We start from the raw sequence: 20656 nt of genomic DNA, 5'->3' as shown, positions 1-20656 counted from the left end.
GTCCCACCTTGAAGAACTGCAATAGGATCTCTGTACAGGGCCTGAACCATGGTTTCAGCGATCAAAATCATGAGCCTGTTAGCTAATTTTGCTAGAACCGGTTGTGCACTAATGTTTGCTGCACCAATCACCTGCCCATATTTCCCGGCTTATGTGAGCTGATAGTAACATTTTCTCGGAGTAGTAGCATATTGAGCCATACTGCCGTAGCTTACTGACCCCGCCCATCTCGGTTCAATCCTTGGATTGAGGGTGTGTTTGGCAGACTGGGTGAATCCAGAATTCACATCTCATCCCATACAAGCTGACCCTAGCCAAGTTGAGCTGAGATTTTCACATGTGTTTGGCCGCCTGTATCTGCTGAGATATGATGAGTTGAGATGTTATTTGGTGGGCTGTGTCTGTTTAGGCATGTTGAACTTAGACTTTGTTTGGTAGAGAGCGTGTGAGTCGGGGACGAGGACAGCGAGGTCGGGGACGAGGAGTCGGGGACGGCAAGGTCGGGGACGGCAGGGATGGGGAGGTTGGGGACGGGGAGGTCGGTGACGGCGAGGAACAGGGAGGGCGAGGGACGGCCGGGACGGGGAGGGCGAGGGACGGGGAGGTCGGGGACGGCAGGGACCGCAAGCGGCGGGATTTGGGGGGTGGGAGGACTAGTGGCTGGGTCGGGTGGGGAGACGCAGGTGGGGGAAAGGAATTCGGGGATGGAGGGGTGCGCGAGGTGCCCTAGCGCGGGACCGAGCGAGATATTTTTTTCGGGTTCAACTTAGCTAGGCTCACATGCGAAGCTCGTTTTCTGCTTCACAACCGGGCCAGGCCGAGGGCTCTTTTTTGTATTAGGTGGGCTTAGCCCTGCGTGGCCACGCGAACTAACAAACACGCTCTCAGGTGGTAAAAGTGGGACGATGAAAAATTTTCTGGGTTTACTCGGTCCACCAAACACACCCTGAGTGTCTCTGTGTCGCACCTCGACACTCGCGCTTGTTCAGTGATAAACTGTGTGTCCCGTGGTGTATTAGGAATTACTCCCTCTGATTCATAAAAAATGTTGTCCATTTTATACTAGGTAGGTACTAAGTGGACGATACTTTATGTATCGGAGGGAGTAGGATAAATAACCTCCACTGGGGTGCGTTTCGTGTGGTATGTGCGATCCCTCACAGAGAAAAAAAAACCACGAGGCTCTTCAACTAAAAAAATTGATCGTTCTTATTTCAACTGAAAAACCCAACGTTTTTTTTTCTTCTGGAAATCTTTTGGACCATGTCAATAAAAAGTTTTTAGTTTTCTGAAAACTGCCTCTGGATGTACTGCAAAACGGAGAAACTTGCTGGTGGATGTTGCAATGACATATGGGACCCAGACCCACACCCATGTATGCTTCACATTGGCCAATCTCCGTTGACAATTTGGACCCTGTTTCACACTGTCACTTGTTTTTCACGGTACAACGGCGGGCAAACAGCCGGCCTAAACCGAGAAAACTTTATAAAACCACCGAGCCCACATTGTCAGTTTCGCAATCCAAACGGGTACTACTTTTGTCGCCTCTTGATAGTCTGATGCAAGCGACTTCCCAGTTTGTTTAAAATCGCATCATTCCAGCCTTGCAGTTTATGCTAATGGGCAATCAGACACACGATTTAATATGCACATAATTGTCATCATCCAACATGTGGTCAGTTGGGTGTCCCCCCCTAATCCCAATTCCTGGTCAACGCCTGCCTCCTCCCGCGCGCTTCCATAAAGTCGTGCCACCATTTCTTCTCCAGAGCAAGATCAATCTCACATCTCCTCCCCTCCTGATCGAGGCGCCATGACCATGAGGTCGTCGTCCATGGCGACAGCACCGCTCTTCCTCGCCGCCGTGTTCCTCCTCTTCGCCGCCCAGGGCGGCCATTGCATGAAATTGTGCATGGACTCGAGTACGCCCCGAATTTCTCCCGGTTTTAATTTATGTCCGTCGTTTTCTTCGAATTGTCTGTGGACTGGTTGGTTTGCTTGATGTCTGGACCGTGGCGGATGCAGGCTTCCCGAGGGCGGTGAACGGGTCCCTGTCCTTCTGCGGCTACAACGGCACGGCCTGCTGCAACGCCACGGACGACGCCGCCATCGGCAAGCAGTTCGCCGCCATGAACATCTCCGGCACGCCCTGCGGCGACATGCTCATGTCCATCCTCTGCGCGGTACGCATGCCTTTGATGCTCCCTTCGATCCTTTTATTCTTCTGCTCCATTTCGCTGGATCAGAAAGCGCGCTCTGCATCTGAGATAGTGTGAGATTCTGAGGCACGGAATTCTTTGATCTGCACAGAAATGCAACCCGTACGCCGGCGAGCTGTTCACCGTGAAGAAGAACCCCCGGACGGTGCCGCTGCTGTGCAACACCACGGAAACGGGGTACTGCTCCAAGGTGTGGGGCGCCTGCAAGGCCGTGTCCATCCCGGGCTCGCCATTCCAGCCACCAAAAGGCGGCGTCTCGGCGCCGAAGCTCACAGAAGTCTGGCAATCAGAGCTCGACTTCTGCGGCGCTCTGGGAGGCGCCCCAAGCACTTCCACAACCTGCTTCGACGGCGAGTCGGCAGCCTTCAACACGACGCCGGCGTCCCCGCCGACGAACGGCATGTGCCTGGAGCGCGTCAGCAACGGCTCCTACCTCAACATGGCGCCACACCCGGACGGCTCCAACCGCGTCTTCCTCAACAACCAGGCCGGCAAGGTGTTCCTGGCCACCGTGCCGCCGCAGGGCTCCGGCAAGCCGCTGGGCCTCGACGTGGCCAGCCCGTTCCTCGACATCACGGACGAGGTGCACTTCGACAACGAGTTCGGGCTCCTCGGCATGGCCTTCCACCCGGACTTCGCCCGCAACGGGAGATTCTTCGTCTCCTACAGCTGCGACAAGACGCAGTCGGCGTCCTGCTCCGGCCGCTGCGCCTGCAACTCAGATGTCGGCTGCGACCCGTCCAAGCTCGGCGCCGACAACGGCGCGCAGCCATGCCAGTTCCAGAACGTCATCGCCGAGTACTCCGCCAATGCCTCCTCCGGATCCCCGTCCACGGTACGTTACATTACGTTTGCTGGCTGGTTTGATGAGTCCATTGCCTGGGTTTTGCTGATTTGCTTTTGCTCAGGCGACGTCGGCGAACCCGACGGAGGCGAGGAGGATCCTCACGCTGGGGCTGCCGTTCACGACGCACCACGCCGGCCAGATCCTCTTCGGCCCGGCCGACGGGTACATGTACTTCATGATGGGCGACGGTGGCAGCCAGGGTGATCCTTGGAACTTTGCGCAGAACAAGGGGACACTGCTCGGGAAGGTCATGCGGATCGACATCAACAACATACCAAGTAAGTAATTGATGCAGCCGTGATAAACTCAATTTTTTCCTTGCTTCGTTCAGAATAAACTTGATCGAATTTGGAATTTATCAACAACAAAAAATGGAAGAATGAACATGAAGATATCAGCCGATTTTTTTTAACCACTGATATTAAAATTAGATTTCCCCGATGAGTTGACTTGTGGGCAATTATTATTTTTGTGTCCGTGGAGCTTGCATAGTTGCATGGCATGGTTCTTCCTTCCAATGAAATTTCAGCCCTTCCAGTAGGCCACGTGTCGGAAATTCCCCAAACTTGGCTCTGGATTTCGGTCAATTTAAAGTGAAACTTCCCGTCCTTTGACCGAAATGCAAACCAAGATTCATTGAAATTTACTCGCCACAGTCCAAATTTTCAAATTCAAACTGTATACCTGCAGCTGGTAACAATACTCCCGGGTGGGGAAACTACGGCATCCCCAAGGATAACCCCTTCTCCGTGGACCCAAAGTTCGCGCCAGAGGTGTTCGCCCTGGGCTTCAAGAACCCCTGGCGCTGCAGCTTCGACTCCGGCAAGCCGTCCTACTTCTTCTGCGCCGACGTCGGCCAGGTCCGCTCAATCCCCTGATCTCAATTCACCACGCATGAAAGTTAATTCAGACGAATTTAAACCCATCCTTACATACGAATTCTGCTTGCAGTCGTCGTACGAGGAGGTGAGCCTGGTGGTGAACGGCGGCAACTACGGGTGGCGCGTCTTCGAGGGGCCGAACCCGTTCCCGGTGATGTCGACGCCCGGCGGCAACACCTCGGCGGGCTCCATCAACGCCATCCCGCCCGTCATGGGCTACGCCCACAACACCGTCAACAACAATGTCGGCTCCGCCGCCGTGACCGGCGGCCAGGTCTACCGGTCCATGACCGACCCCTGCCTCAACGGCAGGTACGTCTACGCCGACCTCTACGCGCAGGCCATGTTCGCCGGCACCGAGACACCCGTGGGCAGCGGCGTGTTCAACGACACGCCGCTGCCGTTCGCCTGCGCCAAGTCGTCGCCGATCCCCTGCGACGCCTCGCCCAAGAGCGCGCTGCCGTCGCTGGGATACATCTTCTCCTTCGCCGAGGATAATGCCAAGGACGTCTTCCTGCTTACCAGCAAGGGTGTTTACCGGGTGGTCGATCCTAGCAGGTGTAACTATGCTTGCCCGATCAAGAGCTCCGCAGCCGTGGAGTCGCCGCCACCCGCGGCGTCGCCGAGCTCGGCTTTCAGAGCGCGGAGTCCTGCCGTGGCCACGGTGATGCTGGCGGGGGCGTTGCTTGTCATGTTGATGACCTTGGGCTTTTGAGAAGCTAGTGTTTGTTTGAGCTCAGGATGTTTTGTGAAATTGCCATATTATGGTTGTGGTGTTTTGATGGTACATATAATTCGGACAATTTGTATGTGCTTCTGTGTGTGTTGTCATTTGAAAAATTCCATGTAATTAGTTATAGGCAGGCTACAATATTTGTGAATTTAATTACCAGTAAATTACCGCTCAAAATTCCGAGAAAAAATAATCTCCAACGTGATAGAAACAAGGAAAGTCTTGTTGTCCCGAACAGGTGTGGTTGTCAGTTACACCGATATTGCTAGCTCAACTATAGAACATCAAAGAAATTTTAGAGGCAGGTGAACAGCGAGTTCTTAAATTACAGAGTGCCAAAATAAATGGAAACTTGTCTTCCTGCAAGGGGACTTAATTGGTTAATTGTACTAGACTGTAGTTATAGCGGGACGTACAATGCCTCCTTCCCGAGGATGAGGAAGACGACAGCCGGAGTGCTGGCGCCGATGGCGATGACGACGTAGGCAGGCCACATGGCGGTGGGCGCGACGGTAATGTAGACGGCGGTCATGAGCGAGACGACCATGGCGAGGCAGGCGACGACGGTGAGCCTGTGTCCCCACATGAGCTGGTCGAGCTTGAACTTGACGGGGTCCCGCCACGCCCAGATGAAGCAGAAGACGACGACGATGGAGCTGCACATGGCGACGGTGTTGGAGATGACGAAGATCTTGAAGCCGCCCCGGTGGCCGTGCAGCGCCGTGCCCTTGGTCTGGTCGTAACCCCCCGGCATGGTGAACGTGGCGGCGAAGCTGACGGTGGCGATGAGCGTGGCCACCAGCGTGTAGGTGCCCACGCTGAGCTCGTAGTACTCGTCGTGGCCCGTCCTCCGGCTCCGGAGCGACTGGTACGTGGCCACGGGGGGTAGCTGCTCCTTCTTGCACCGTTTCGCCTCGTGCTTCTTGAGCTCCTTCCACAGGTACATCTCGTACGTGTCCATCTCCTCCATGGCCGCCCGCTTCTCGATCAGGCTCCGGGCGGTCTGGCCGTCCCGGTTGAGCACGCAGGGGTTCACGCGGCGGTCCTTGAGCAGCAGCAGAGCCGACTGGATCCTGGACATGGAGGCGGCGAGGTGGAGCGGCGTGTTGCCGGCGTTGTCGACGCGGTTGAGGATCTCCTCGGGGCCCACGTGCTTGAGCAAGGATTTGAGCGCGTCGACCTTGCCGCTGGTGATGGCTACGTGGAGCGCGTTCCGGCCGAAGCTGTCCACCATCTCCGCCACGTCCGGGCAGCGCTTGAGGATCTCCGCCATGGCCTCCGTGGACCCGTACTGCGCCGCCGTGTGCAGCGGCGAGTGCTGGGCCAGGTTCCGCTTGTAGGCCAGGTCCACCTTGCGGTTCAGCAGCAGCTTGACGACGCGGGCGTTGTTCTTCTGCGCCGCGTAGTGCAGCGCGTTGTTCTCGCTCGAGTCCGGCAGCCCCACCTGCTCCTCCGTCGTCGCGTGCAGCAAGATCTCCACCACCCCTGCAATATATACATGCTTAATTCGCGGGTTCGTTAATTGTTGAATGGAAGGAAGGGGACTGATCTTTACGGGTGTGGCCGCCGAGGACGGCCTGGTGGAGAGCGGTGCCGCTGACGGAGTCGGAAGAGTCGAAGCGCTCGGGGACCCAGGGCTGCCCGACGATCTTGGCCACGACATCGGCGAGGCCCTCGCGGGCGGCGATGTGGAGCGGCGACTGCTTCTGCAGGTTGAGCGCGTGGCCGCGGCTGGGCTCGGCGGCAAGCAGCTTGAGCGCGACGACGTTCCTGCCGTGCAGCACCGCCTCGTGCAGCGGGGTGTTGCCGTGCTTGTTTTCCATGAACAGGGGGCCCTGCGCGACTTTCTCCGGGGAGCTCGTCGGGGAAGGCCCCTTGTCCCCCGCCTGCCCCTGATCAGAGTACGTCGCCGCCCACGCACTAGCGCGGCTGATAAGGAGCTCTGCTGCGTCCGCCTTGCCCGCCCGGGCTGCCAGGTGCAGCGGGGTGTCCCCGTCGGCGTTCTTCATGACGAGCAGCTTCTCGCTCTCGGCGAGGACCCTCTCCGCGAAGCCGGCGTGGCCTTGCTCGGCGGCGAGGTGCAGCGCCGTGTTCCCCTGCGGGGTCTTGGAGCTGAGGAGGATGTCCGGCCGCTGCGACAACAGCTTCGCCAGGCTCGCCACGCTCCCCTGCACCGCCGCCTTGTGCAACGCCGGGTCCATCGCTAATCCTACTCTCACAATCCCTGTTCTTCTCTTCTACCTCTATCGTGGGGAGGAACAGAGAGAGCGCCGGCCTCAAGTCCCTGGACTGATCCATCATGTGGAGGAAGAAGAAGGTTAAAGACATAAGCTGCTCGTCAGCAAGACCCTGGATGTAATGGATTCCTTGCTTCCTTTCCTGAACTTGGGATTGGTTTCTTCGATATTGGACATGTAGAGAACAATTGCGTGCAGCTAGAAGGTGCTTTGCTTGCCGATTCAACGTTGGTATATGCCACGGGCGCTCGCCTCGCTTGAGATGGAAAGGATCCTTTCATCTTTTCTGAACGCTCAATCTATCTGGTTAAAGAGTAGCTGTGCCAGACTGCCCAGACACGGCAGGATGTAAAGTATCGATTCAGAACGCTCAATCTGGTTAAGGTTAACTAGTTACGTACCACTACACCTAAGTTGTGCTATTTTACATTTACAGAAAAAAAATACAGATTAGTTTTTCTAAGTTGTGCTATTTTTTTAGTAAACCCAGTGGCACATTATGAAGTACTAGTAGTGCTTATGTACACATCCCAACTGACTCCAATAATTAGGAAAAATACAAATAATAACATGGATAATAATCCTCTAAAAACCAAGGACACAAAGCCTCTTCTCATGCGTGTAAACATCACCATTTAGGTACAAGATGGCAACAACATAAAGTTTGATAATTTAAGAGTACCCTTTACAGATTAGTTGTGGTCTTACCACCCAATAATGCCCTTTTTCTGACTTCGAATTTCAAACACCATTCTGATTCGTTATTACGTTTAGCAATTGCGTCCATGTAGTACAAGAACGGAGTACCTAAACAATTATTCATCGGAGCTATAGCTCCAAATTTTCTTCCGGTAGATGTAACAAAAGAGCATTTGTCTTGGATGTAACAAAAAACATGTACATCAACTCTGAATCATAAAACTGAATTGAATCATGTTGCGCTCCTTGATATGTATGACAAAACAGATGAACAAATGGCACTATTCATTTTTGCCTGCTACTGGTTGCACTCAAGTCTAAGGGCACTGGAGATAACAAATTCAATCTCATATCTCCACATGAGCTGATGAAAAAGCATTAAGATTTTAATGCAGGAGTGAACGATGGGAAAGTGGTGCAGTCTAACACTTACTCCGTACAATAGCATCTTAGCCAAGTCCCATATCCCGTTGATGCTTCTTCTGACCAGTGTATTCCTCTTTCTTGATCTGAGAAGACCTAACAATACGGTCAATAGTTCCGTATTCAAGGGCTCCTTCAGCATCAAAGCACTTCACCCTGTCTAGGTCCTCATGAATCTGCAAACGAAGTAAATTCTTGAGATGAGAAAAATGCAGTTAGGATTGTAGTTGCTGTGATCAACCCTGCTGAATCATGGGACTATTACACATATGGGGAAAGTAGCAAAATAACATTCAGTATTCTATAGCAGATTCTTAAACTTTATGTGCTATGTGAAAAAAACAGAGAAAATCAGATCCTTGCGAGGAACAAAGTAACATCACCATGCAATGTTGAAAATTTGTACCTTCTCAACAGGATGACCTGTGTGCTCTGATAACTTTCCAAGTCTAAGTTTCTCGGCGAGGATAATTAATTCTATGGATTTCTGACAACATTCCCCATAGGGCACTCTTGATCTTCGTTCTCCAATCTTCGGTTACGGAAGAAGGGGATATCCGCGACTACTGCCGGTGTCATTATGGGGCAGCTCATGATCATCATATTGATCTACTATTCGCCTCCATCCAATTTGGTTGTATCATGGATTGAGAAAACGGATCTAAATCTGAGACACTTATTATGGATATGAGAAAGGGAGTGTCTATTTCTCAGTCGCCTAAGAAATAGTTATTTCTCAGTCAACAATAGTAGCCATCCAATCAAGATTTTCTTATCCATCAGGCCTACAATAATCTTACACGAATCTCAGTGATTGAATCAAAAGGTTGTTATTATCGATTGAGAAATAGTTATTTCTTAGTCGCCTAAGAAATAGCAAAACCGTAAAAACGGATCTATACAAAGTTGTACTAAGTTTGAGACACTTATTATGGATCAGAAGGAGTAATACCTTTTGACCAGCTGCAACAATACATCCTGCCAGATTGAATGCAAAGCCCAGGCAATGTGATGACGAGTAGATGGAAGTATATCCTGATGCTCGTGGCTTCTTTCTTCAGGTAGGAATAGACCTAACGGCATATATCCTTCGGTCATAGACTGTCAAAATCTGAACATGCAACAAAATTAGAAATCAGTTCTCAAAAAACAAAATTAGAAATCCATATATACATAATTCCATCTACTCGTCATCTTTAAATGGCATGTCTAGGCTCTAGAGATAGCGCACACAAAGACATTTCCACAAACACTAGAACACACAAAAACAAGGTCAACTGTAAAGAGAATCTCACTCTGAAGTCTGAAGTAGACATTCCCACAAACACTTGGAGTGCATCGCTAGCTGCAACTCTAGTGGCCACCGCCACATGTGATGCGCCCTTGTCCCTGGGGATTTGAGTTGAGACAAATTCTAGATAGAGAGCCAAGCAAACAGCATAAAGCTACGAGCACTTCCAGAGCAATGAGATGCAACATAAGAGGAGGTGGACTTGGTAAAGGCCATGGTGCCTACGAGGCTGAATGCTTGGCGAGCTCTCCGGGGAGGACGAGGCGGAGGGGAGGAGCAGACTGCTTGGTGCGCCGCACGGGTCGTCGTCGGCGCCTAGCGTCCTCCTCCGTCTGGGGCGGGGGCGGGCCGGCGTGGATGGGAGTGGGACGATCCTCAAAGGCTCAAAGAACTGTGAGTCTGTGAGGCGTCTGCCTCGTCGCCCATCAGCTTCGCCGCCACTGCCACTTCGCGCTCCCGGTTTCTTTCTGTTTTTTTACACGACCGCCGAGCGGTTTTCCTTTTTTCGCTATATGCGAGCGAGTGCCGCAAGTCAAGCACGAGACAGCGGAAAAGCGATTGTTTTCTTGGGCCAGGCCCGTACTATGTACACATAGGAGTACACCCTTAATTTTTTTTAATCATTTTTAAAAATAATAGACGTTTTTCAAAAAATTCAAAAATAATATGGCCGAATGGGCCTAGTCGGCCAGGCCGAAGCCGATTAGGCCTAGTTGGCGAGCAGTCAGTTTCAGTCAGGCCGACTGGATGCAGTTGGTTTCACTGAAACCGATTGGGGCTAATCAGTTTCGCCAACGCTAGTTGGTTGCATGATCAATGCATACACGGCCGAGGCCCAATTTTCGTCTCGAATCTTTGCGGTTTTTGAACTAAAAGACTTGACAACTTGGATAAAATAACATACATCGATAATGTGCTGGTTACGGAATCAAGGCACGACTATATTAACATACATCGATAATACCGCAATTGGACAGAATTAAAGATAGCAAATACAATTGAAACATAGTACAAGCACTATTGAGTCCACTTAGGCCATTTTCTGCTCGTATCGCCACGTTCTTCTGCAGTCTTTGTCACGGCGGCCCTTTCTCTTTGCCTCTCCCTTTCTGCCTCATGAGCATCCTTGCGCCTTCGTTCCTCCTCTTGCATCTCAAGTGTTTTCTCCCTGTTTTTCCTTAGTGCTTCATTAAAGAAACGACGTTGTTCCGCCCTATGCTCTTTCAGCTCTCTCTCTTGCTCCTCTTTCTCCTGGACTGCAGCTTTTTCCGCACGCTCCTCCGCGTGGAAACGTTGTCATGCACTTCGGGACCTTGTTTTAATCTCTTCCACCGCCCAATCCGGCATCTCCGTGTCAATCCAACGATACCACATGCATAGGGTCGGAGGAGACTACAAAATAGCCTAATGTTACAATATAATCGAATATGACACACACAACATGTTTAAGCACACCTATATGTGCTTACCGGAGGCTTGTCGTACGGCGAAACCGGGACAGGTGGATCATGCTTATAGTTCGCACACATAAAAAACTTCATGCCCAGCTTATCTCAAAAATCTGTCACCTCCTTCACCTTGCATAGATTGCCGCACCAACACCTGAGATGTTCCACCCCCGGAGGCAACATCGCTTCTTTCATCTTCCTCGGCCTCTCGCCCTGGTCGGAGCAAGGCAAACTCATTGGGGGACACTGGAATATTGGAAAAAACAGTAGTGGGAAGGATGCTTGTATGACTACCGGAGATGAGGTATTTATAGGCTCTCAAAGTCATTCTCCCGCCACCGTTTCCTGCCTGGTTTTCCCGCCACCGTTTCCCACTTCCTTTTTCCGCCACCATTTCCCGCCTGGTTCTCCCGCCACCGATTCCCGCCTATTTGTATCTTCTGTAACTATAAAAGACCGTCCATGGTATTGAAGTGTAGTCTCACCATTTTGTGGGAAAATGTTGTCCGGCTTCCTAAATGATCGTAGATTTTGATCAGGTATGTCCCAGAGGCTATTGTGGTTAGCCGGTGATTTCAAGGTAGACAATAGGATAGTTTCATGGGACGAACTCATCAGTAGTGACACCCTATTAACTGAGCTGGGCCACCAATTAAGAAGGTGCAATTTCTCATTGAGAACTTCTGCAGAGATACGACAAGAACTGCTAAGGTTGCACGAAAGGTGGAAGAAGCACAATCAAGGTAAGAGTGAGTCATACCTACAATGGGTTAGAAAACATCCATTGTTATGGGTTGAAGAAGAGGAATCCGATGAAGATATCTTCATGCCAAGCAAAACGGGTAAGAGTTCTTTATCGTCCAAGAGGAAGAGTACTGCACCGTCGAAGGGAAAGAGCACATCATCGTCCAAGGGTAAGAGCACTTCATCTTCGTAGGGCTAGAGTTAGGTTATCTTATTTTAAGTTGTCGGTTTTAATTTCAGTCTTTCTATTGCATATGTATTTCAGTCCTACCGTTTTTAATTTGCAAATGTAACTTGAATAAGAATGCGAAAAATAGTAACATGTCTCCCTCATACATAGGTAGAAATATGTCTCATACATAAATAGAAATATGTCTCATACATAGGTAGAAATATGTCTCATACATAGGTAGAAATATGTCTCATACATAGGTCCTACATGCAAATATCAGGCACGGCGTCTGGGACGGCGTTCCGGGGGTGCCTGTGGCGTGGTCCAGCCATACCTATGAGGTGGCACAATGTTGCGCGGAGGAATCACAGACCCATCCTCGCGATACTGTGTATCCTCCTGTGTGGGGTCTGGTGGCGGAGTATTGAACATCCAGCTGTGTTGGACAGAATAGTCCTCTCCTTGAGCGTGATCCTGCTCACTACCCCACGAGGGTTTGGACAACGACGACTGATGCCCGTAGGCTCCTGCATGTGGGAAAGTACTTAGCATTGGAATTGTGTAGCAGTCATGGTAATGAACACAATAGATAGAAATATACATACCCTGTGGCTGGGTCTGTGGACGAAACTCAAAGTTCATCGTGGGACTCTGCTGGTGCTGCCACGCCGAACCTCCAGCCTGAAAAGAGGGGGGCTGCTGCTCCCACGCCGAACCTCCAGCCTGAAAAGAGGGCTGCTGCTGGTGCCAGTAGTCGAAAGAAGACCGCGGCTGGTGCCACGACGAACCACCTGCCTGCTCAAGAGGTGGTGGCCTGGGCGTGGACTGCTCTGGTAGACGTGGACGCGGGTGGTGTCGGGGGTGCGGTGCTTCTTGCTGACGTGGCTGCTGCTGGTGCATGGAGGGACGCGGGGGCCGTACGGATGCCTGGTGGTGAACGACGTCCGAAGTGCGGGTGCACGTGATAGCCGCGTAAACAGAGTGTAGCTTCTCCTCCATTCGTCTAAGCCAGGACTGGTGCGGCTCCCGTGGTAGTAGAAGTGGACCGGTCGAAAGCGAACGTCCATACGCAGCGAACTCGGCCTGTAAATCCTGTGTCAACTGAGCCTGCAATTGGCACGGAGAGTATTACATATATATGGCAAAGTACGTAACAAACACATGCATTATGTTAAGAGAAAATATTTACCGCGTGCTGTCTAGAGCCTGAAGTAGACTGGCTAGGGTACATATCTTGCAAACTCGGCTCAGCTATCTCCTGTGGGTGAGAGTGTTGAATGATGCTCAATCGGGTAGCTGTCATGTACCTCTGCAAATAGCCGTTGAATAGATCGAGATCAAAGGCCTCCAATGGCCAAACCTGTGTCGTCGCAGTCTCCCACTCTGTGACGTACGACTGAACCCTCTGCAGCCACTGAGTCTGGGTCCTGGTACTTCCCTTCCTGGTAAACCTGAGATCGCAATAGAAAGTTGAACAATTAAATTATGTACAATTCTGGACGACAATCATAAATTATAGAACTGCACATACTTGTGGACGATCGGTGGAAGTGGATCCTCCGTCGGTGGAGGAACGACCAACTTGCGTGCCCCAAACTGCCTCATGACCCTCTGCTGGGCCATCTCCTCCACGCAGACGTCGAAGATGATCTTTGATTTTGTCATCCAGTAAGCGTAATCTCTCATGCAGACCGTGAACATCCCGCCAGGGTCTCTAACATCGATGGCGTCCTGTGTGTACGGCTCCCAGACAACCGCCTTAGAGTGCAACACGTCGAACTGCTCGTTGAATGATGGGTAGCAATTCCTGACCTGATCGTGTGCAAAGCGTCTCTGTAAAAAAATAAGTTAGCTTCATTCATGGTTTATGTAAACTAATGTATAAATTTTACATTCGACATACCTTGTTACGTGTCCAAATTGTCGCGAAAGTAGGCAGGTCGATGTGTTCTAAGTCAAACAACTCCTGCTCAGGGTTAGGGTGATCACCCGTAACGTCTGGTCGGCCGATAGAAAACCTCTCCCACGACCAGAACTGCAACAATAAAGGACATCCAAGCAGGGCTGACTTGGGCGACGCAAGCTGGCAAGCGTTGCACATACCTCGGTACGTAGCCGCTAAGACGGCCGAACCCCAACTCCTCTGTGTGATGTCGTCACCACAAGTTGCATTCGCGATCTCCACTGCAATAGGGATGTAGCATGCGCTAATGGTGGTGACGTGGTTCTCGGTGAACATCACCTTCCCAAGAAGCCACATTATATATGCCTCAAGGCTCCGAGTGATCTGAGGCTCAGTCATTTGGGTCTCTAGATACCCAAACTTCTGAATCTCCATGCAACAAAAACCAAGTGTTAGTAAACCCATGCAAGTATATGAGGTATGCTCTTAGATATATTAACTTAAAACACATCAATCTAACATGTTAATTGAGCAACCAATCTAGCTTAGGTCCATGAGCCTCCGAGGTGAGTGGCCTAGCTCCGGCAAGAATACCTTGAAAACGTAGGGCACAAATTAACACATAGTTCCACATAGAGTACAAATTAAAACATAGGACACAAATTAACACATACCTTGAAAGCGTAGTGCCAAACCCTCCTGCCAATCAGCTGGTGCCTGCAACGGTCCTATGGAATCACCCACTAATGGTAGTCCCAGCAGCATCGACACATCCTGGAGAGTAGGAGCCATCTCTCCCCAGCGAAAGTGAAACGTGTGTCGCGGGCCTCCATCTATCCACTAAACAGCTCAACAGCGAGTGGTCAATTTGTAGCCGTGTAGAGTTGAAACCTCGTCGCTCGCCCTCTACCGTTTCCACACGAGTTGCCTCAACAAGAAGTGCGAAAGGTAAAAGGCTAGCCCACTTCAAACTGCATAAATAAAATGGACATGCAAGGGATGCATAAATAAAATGACATGCAAGTGATGAATAAATAAAATGCACATGCATGGGATGAGTAAATAAAATGTACATGCAAGGGATGAATGAATAAAGACCACTAAATCCAGACAGGGTGTATCATCCAATTTTCCTTAGGAGTGCGCGTGACAAGGGGCTCGACACTCCCAAGATGCGCCACCAATCGAGCAGCCCGATGCTTACTCTCAATCTCCGAAGATAGCAATGATACTCTCTCCATTTTGTACCTATCTCCGAAGATAGCAATGATACTCTCTCCATTTTGTACCTGCAACATTTATAAACATAGTTAGACATACAATACAAAGTTAAGCATAGTTAAACTGAGAGTACATATTAAAAAATAATTGAACAAAGCGTACAAATTAACACATAGTTTCACACAAAGTACAAATTAAAACATAGGGCACAAATTAACACATAGTTTCACAGAGTACAAAATAAAACTTAGTTCCACATAGAGTACAAATTAAAACATAGAGTACAAATTAACACATAGTTTCACATATAGTACAAATGAAAACATAGTTCCACATAGAGTACAAATTATAGCATAGTTCCACACAGAGTACAAATTAACACATAATTTCACATAGAGTACATATTAAGGCCATAGTCTAGTTTCTTCCTCTCCCTCATCGTCCACATCTCTCTCTTCCACGGGCAGTAGCTCCGCCAGTACCGAAAGTTGGACAATAAGTGTCCCTATGGCCAAAATGGTTGCATAGAAAACATTGTCGTGACGGTCCTCCGGCTTCAGATTCATCCATATCATTTCGGATGCGCCTGAACGGGCGTCTGCTTGTGCCTGTCCGCAGTAGCCCGGGGTCAGGGATGTACCGCCTTTCACCAGGGGTTACCTTGTTGAAATTGCCCATTGCACGAAACCCTAGCATCTCACCCGTCCATGTGCTAAGCACAGACTCTTTCAGGTAATAGAGAGACACAAATGAGATTGCGTCCATCCCTAACTGCCCGCAAATAGCAAGTACATGTGAGTAAGGAAGGTGAAGCAACTTTGGTTTGTTGCAGGTGCACTCACACGTTGGCCACGCTTCAATTCCAATCTTCACCTCCTGTATCCTCAATTCATTTCCAACGCCGAACTTGTCAGTTGGCAAGCGCACCTCAAACCTGTGTTCTTGATTACCGATGGCGACGACAGTATAAGACCTAGCGTTTTCCATCTTCTCATCCATGTACTTCATTATCTTTTCACACTACGGTGTATTTGGGTTGTTCATGATATGCATTTCAGCTCCCTGGCGTCTATCTCTGAAATACTTCACCGTGCCATGGAAAATACCCTCGACGATGGCTGTAAGTGGTAAAGCCCTATTTCCCCTCAGGACAAAGTTGTATGTTTCTGCCAGGTTAGTAGTCATGACGCCGTACCTAGCGCCATGTGTGTCGTGCAGCAAAGACCACCGCTCCAGAGGCTCGTGCTCTATCCACTGCTGAAAGTTTTTAATCTGCCTCCCAACCCTTTTCCTAGTGCCGGGTGGGTCAAACCTTGGCAAGTCACAAAGCCCAACAGGTTCTTCCTCAGATGGTCATGTTCCAACTGTTGTCTGTGCAGCCACTGCTGCTACATGTGCTGCTACCGCTGCGTTTCGTGTCGCTGTCCTCTCCCTAACATGTTTCTTCGTGAACTCATCAAGATAACCACGTATCCTAGTGTACTTCCATTGTTGGTTCTGTTTGCAGAGTTTCTTGAATAGATTCATAAGTGACTTGTTCCTGAATTGCGAGAAGAAGTTGGCCCCATGCACCAACGACTCTACATGTCCTGCCATGGAGTTTGTTCATCAGGCCTAGGGTTTGTCGGTGTCCTTATCGCACTGAGTATGCCTGCATGTCTGTCATGAAGGATGCACACATTCGGCTTATCATGCACAACTGCTCTCTTGAGCCGCCTGAAAAAATATAACCAACTTTCAGTGTTCTCACCCTCCACGAAAGCAAATGCGAGCGGAACGATTTGAATGTTGTCGTCTTGACCAATGGCGGTCAAGATCTGCCCCCTGTATTTGCCAGTGAGAAAAGTGACATCTATGCATATCACCGGTCGACAATGAATGAAAGCTTGGACGCATACACTGAAAGTGAAGAACAGTCGTTGCAGCACCCTCAAAGTTGGATACTCTGGGTGCAGGAAGTGTTGGATGTCGACATAGGTGCCTGGATTACGGGCTTGCAGTGTATGGAGGAGGCGGACAACAGAGTCGTACGAGTCGAAAAACGAACCAAATCTTTCCTCAAGAACCCTCTGCTTAGCCCTCCAAGCCTTGCCATACGAAATGTTGTACTTAAACCTTACCCTGACCTTATGCATGATGGCCTTCACTTTCATTGCTTTGCTCTCCACTATCTCCGTGTAAAGCAACCGAGCAAGAAGCGTCGACGAGAGGTTACGATGGTCTTGAGGGATACTGGGAATGACACATGTGTGCAACCCAATCTGTGTCATACCTAGGAACATAGCCATGCACCCTCCCGGGACAATCTATTTGTTCGCACTCCATTGTCAGATATTTTTGTGAAGAGACTGTTGTTTTGAAAACCCTTTGCGTGGACATTGCCCAAGCAATTATCGCATCCTGCAGATGTTTCTTGTCAGGAAATCTGGCACCCTTCGCAATGTTGTTCCGATGATATTGCCATGCAGAGTCGTGCCCATCGTTCACGGTCATAGCTGAAGAGAAGTCATGATTCCATGATGCAGGAATCGGCACCTCCTCTTCGTCCGACTCATGAGACTTATCGTCATAAGAACTACGACCATCTGTATCTTCATCCTCCATCTGGTTCTGCAAGTGACCATCTTCGTCGTTCGCATCTGCCTCGCCAGTGTACTCATCCTCTCCTACTGCCCCGGAGCTCTGGCCTGATTCATAACCACCACCCACAGCATTCGACACAGAGTTTAGATTGGACAAGTCATAACTTGATTTACCCTCGCCTTCAGTTGGATTGGTCTCATGAGCGACAATCTGGATTAAGGCGACAAGTGTAGTTCCCCTTTTCTCACAACTTTCTAACCAGCACACCCACTTTGATGTCCGGTCTATCGGTCTCAAAACCCAGAAAATATTTGAACTTAACTTGGTCCACAATGCTTGCACACGGACGGTGTATGTTTCAGGATTGAGCGCTAAACATCCTACCAACCATTCCTGCAACTGACTAAACGTCCATGTTTGAGGGGCCGTTAGATCCAACTCCACATACTTAAACTGACTCAGATCAGCTCCGTGCTCGGTTGTTAAGACAGTACCGGAACCGTAGTAAAAAAAAATTCACTACACCGGACATCTCTAATGCCTAAAAAAATGTTTAGACGCGTCAAATACTAAGCAGTACGGCATATAAAAATTATTAGGACGCGTCAAATACTAAGCAGTACGGCATATTAAAATTATTAATACGCGTCAAATACTAAACAGTACGGCATATTAACGTCAAATACTAAACAGTACGGCATAAATAAAATCTAGCCTATCAAAACATATTACTACCGGCCATACTATTTAGACTTGTCAAATACTAAGCAGTACGACAGATTTAAAATATTAATACGTGTCAAATACTAAACAGTACGGCATCAAAAAAAATCTAGTCTATCAAAACATATTACTACCGGTCATAATATTTAGACGCATCAAATACTAAGCAGTAGGACATTAACCGTTGTCCAAAATAATGACCACTACCAAACGCTAAAACATACTTCTATATATACATACACACGTATCCTCATAAACATATACATTATAAGATAAATACATGACAGATTAGGATTTACCTTTGAAGCGTGTGAACCCCAACCTCGAGCAGCCTCACAGTCACCGGATGAGCACCACCACCACCTCCAAACTCCTCCAAACCGCCACCATTCCTCCAACTTTGCACCACAAAATTAGCTCTACATGACCTATGAAAACAGTAGATCGAGGTGTCTTTAGGTGCCAACTAGGTAGGGGATGCGATTTTGTGGGTTAAATGGGATCAAAATGCACTAATTTGGGCTAGAAAATTGGGGCATTTGAGGAGAAAAGGAAGAACAGAGGAAGAACAGAAGAACGAGAAGAGGAGGAAGAAGCAGGGGGCACGGGCGCTCGTCTGGCTGGGCTCGGTCGGGCACGGGAGGGATGGGAAGGGTGGAAGGGAAAGGTGAAAAGGAAAGATTCCGGGCCCGCGAACCCACCAGGCCCCTTTCGGCCACGGCCAAGCCGACTATCTCGTGGGGGCCCCATGCGCTGAGCAGCCGGCCTGCAGTCGGCCTAGGCCAAGCCGACTGGACCCAATCTGCTTCGGCCAGGCCGACTGGGCCCATTCGGCCTGGGCGAGGCCGAGGCCGTATTATTTTTGAAATTTTTGAAAAACGCGTATTATTTTTGAAAATGATTAAAAAAATCGTATTATTTAAAAAAAATAGACAGTACACCTAAGGGTAGCGTGCCATCAAATTTTTTGGGCCCCGGGACTAGCCCATATGAAATACCCTACCTATCCCTAACCCTGAATCCCTCTTGCCGCTCCCTATGTATATCTCGGGTCTCTCACTCTCTTCTCTTCCAAATTGCGTCCCACTAGACCACAATTCCTGCATCCCGCCGCCGCCGTCTACTTCCTCTGTGGTGCCACGCGACTGCGCCGACGCCTATTCTCTCTGTGCCAAGCCGTCGTCGCCCATCGTGCGACCAATCCCTATGTGCCACCCCACCACCCATTCTCTTTGTATCGCATCATCGCAAACCACTCCCTCCGTCCACTCTGACCGCGCCACACCTTTGTCGACAACTCCCTCATCCTCGTCGTCTCCGCCCGCCACTGCCCTCCATTTCTTGAGCAGCGTTGTTTTGCTCTTATAATGTTGTTATTTTTCTTGTGAAAGTACTGTTTTGTCCTTATGGATTCGGGTTCCAAGTGGGGACAAAAATCCCAGAAGGGATAGGGACGAGCAAATGTCAAAACCCATGACAGGAACCGGGACAGGCTTAAAATAGGGGCTCAAGGACGGGTTTGGGAAAACATTAGGCCCAATTCAGTTACTCATCCCAGTGGGGATCAGGGGAGATTGATGATATTTTAGGTCAGATTTTCTCAAATCCCTGCAGGGATCTTACCCGACGGACTTCACCCCGTTTGTCATCGAGGGCTGGGCAAGGGAGGGACAAAGTATACCCGTTGAAACCAAGCAGGATGCGATTTTCGCCCATCCCGCGTTTACCATGCCGGTGTATACGTTGACGGTTACAGTACTTTTTCCTGATAGCATTTGGTCACCATAAGTATGTAGTTACACTTTCCTAACGTTGACTATCATCGTATAGACAAATTAGTAAGATTGCTAAGATGGAAAAGAAAACAGTATCTTCAAAACTAACGTGGGAAAAATGATAATGGCTTGTTTGGCACAATTGGATTTCACGAGATTTTGAGGGAATTCTAGGAATTCTAATTCAAAAATATACGTAGTACAATCCCCAAAATTCCTAGAAATCTACCTGTGCTAAACAAGACCTGACTCTGCATCTAGAGTAACGGCCAAAATTTCTCAAACTTACTCGTCTCAGAGAGCAGTGATTCTCCAGCCCTGCTCTTGCTTCTCCCACGGATCCACTTACCGCATCTGCATCGCCTGTGTACTGTCTCCAGCGAGCACTGGCGAGACAGCGCTGACAGAGTTATTCACTGGAGCTGGATCCCTTCCCCCCATGCTCACCTGCCAACTTGTTCTCTGCTTCTAGTGTCACCAAGTATGCAGGCCAAATAAATGATGCATCCATACATGACACAAACAAGCAAAGAATGATAGGATTCCTTCAACAGTAAGAACTGGAGTACTATATAACCACACACTTGCAGCTGTCAGAGACAAACAAACTCAGAAAAGCAAGTCAATCAGAGACAAGCAAACTCATAGCAAATGCATCAAAAGATGAAAGAACTTGCAGTTCAGAATTTACCTGGAAACATGCAGCAAATAAATGAAGTTGACGATGAAGTACGGGGCATGCACTCCCTGATGA

At 49.5% G+C, this 20656-nt stretch overlaps 2 protein-coding genes across 8 annotated transcripts; one reads left to right on the top strand and one right to left on the bottom strand.

Moving 5' to 3' along the window:
- Positions 1–1695: 1695 nt before the first annotated feature.
- LOC100844302 (HIPL1 protein) lies at positions 1696–4847 on the top strand. The gene is made up of 6 exons (XM_003557384.4): positions 1696–1925; positions 2029–2186; positions 2314–3057; positions 3131–3347; positions 3760–3929; positions 4021–4847. Exons 1-6 carry the CDS (start codon positions 1817–1819, stop codon positions 4663–4665), a joined length of 2043 nt encoding a protein of 680 aa, XP_003557432.2. The 5' UTR covers positions 1696–1816; the 3' UTR covers positions 4666–4847.
- Positions 4848–4885: 38 nt separating this feature from the next.
- On the bottom strand, positions 4886–9804 carry LOC104581690 (ankyrin repeat-containing protein At5g02620). 7 transcript variants are annotated; one of them, XM_024457973.1, is made up of 7 exons: positions 9559–9804; positions 9338–9456; positions 8995–9153; positions 8449–8827; positions 8053–8218; positions 6239–6972; positions 4886–6168 (listed from the first exon to the last, which is right to left on the bottom strand). In XM_024457973.1, exons 6-7 carry the CDS (start codon positions 6882–6884, stop codon positions 5084–5086), a joined length of 1731 nt encoding a protein of 576 aa, XP_024313741.1. In that variant the 5' UTR covers positions 6885–6972; positions 8053–8218; positions 8449–8827; positions 8995–9153; positions 9338–9456; positions 9559–9804; the 3' UTR covers positions 4886–5083. The 7 variants fall into 7 exon arrangements, 4 of the variants coding, with proteins under 4 accessions (XP_024313741.1, XP_024313739.1, XP_024313738.1 ...); XM_024457971.1 differs by having other exon boundaries at positions 9338–9431; XM_024457970.1 differs by having other exon boundaries at positions 8449–8837; positions 9338–9804.
- Positions 9805–20656: the final 10852 nt, after the last annotated feature.

Source organism: Brachypodium distachyon, chromosome 1, assembly GCF_000005505.3.
Source record: "Brachypodium distachyon strain Bd21 chromosome 1, Brachypodium_distachyon_v3.0, whole genome shotgun sequence".
In the NCBI taxonomy this organism is placed as follows: domain Eukaryota; kingdom Viridiplantae; phylum Streptophyta; class Magnoliopsida; order Poales; family Poaceae; genus Brachypodium; species Brachypodium distachyon.
The sequence above is the reverse complement of the archived record's forward strand: the minus strand, read 5'-3'. Positions and strand labels throughout refer to the sequence as shown.

What these genes read in the sequence shown, in the direction of transcription:
- LOC100844302 (XM_003557384.4), top strand. Translation starts at nt 1,817, where the DNA reads ATGACCATGAGGTCGTCGTCCATGGCGACAGCACCGCTCTTCCTCGCC. An exon ending in TCATGTCCATCCTCTGCGCG is followed by an intron (nt 2,187 to 2,313) that starts GTACGCATGCCT and finishes TGATCTGCACAG; the next exon opens with AAATGCAACCCGTACGCCGG. An exon ending in TCTGCGCCGACGTCGGCCAG is followed by an intron (nt 3,930 to 4,020) that starts GTCCGCTCAATC and finishes TTCTGCTTGCAG; the next exon opens with TCGTCGTACGAGGAGGTGAG.
- LOC104581690 (XM_024457970.1), bottom strand. Translation starts at nt 6,884, where the DNA reads ATGGACCCGGCGTTGCACAAGGCGGCGGTGCAGGGGAGCGTGGCGAGC. An exon ending in CGTCCTCGGCGGCCACACCC is followed by an intron (nt 6,169 to 6,238) that starts GTAAAGATCAGT and finishes TATATATTGCAG; the next exon opens with GGGTGGTGGAGATCTTGCTG.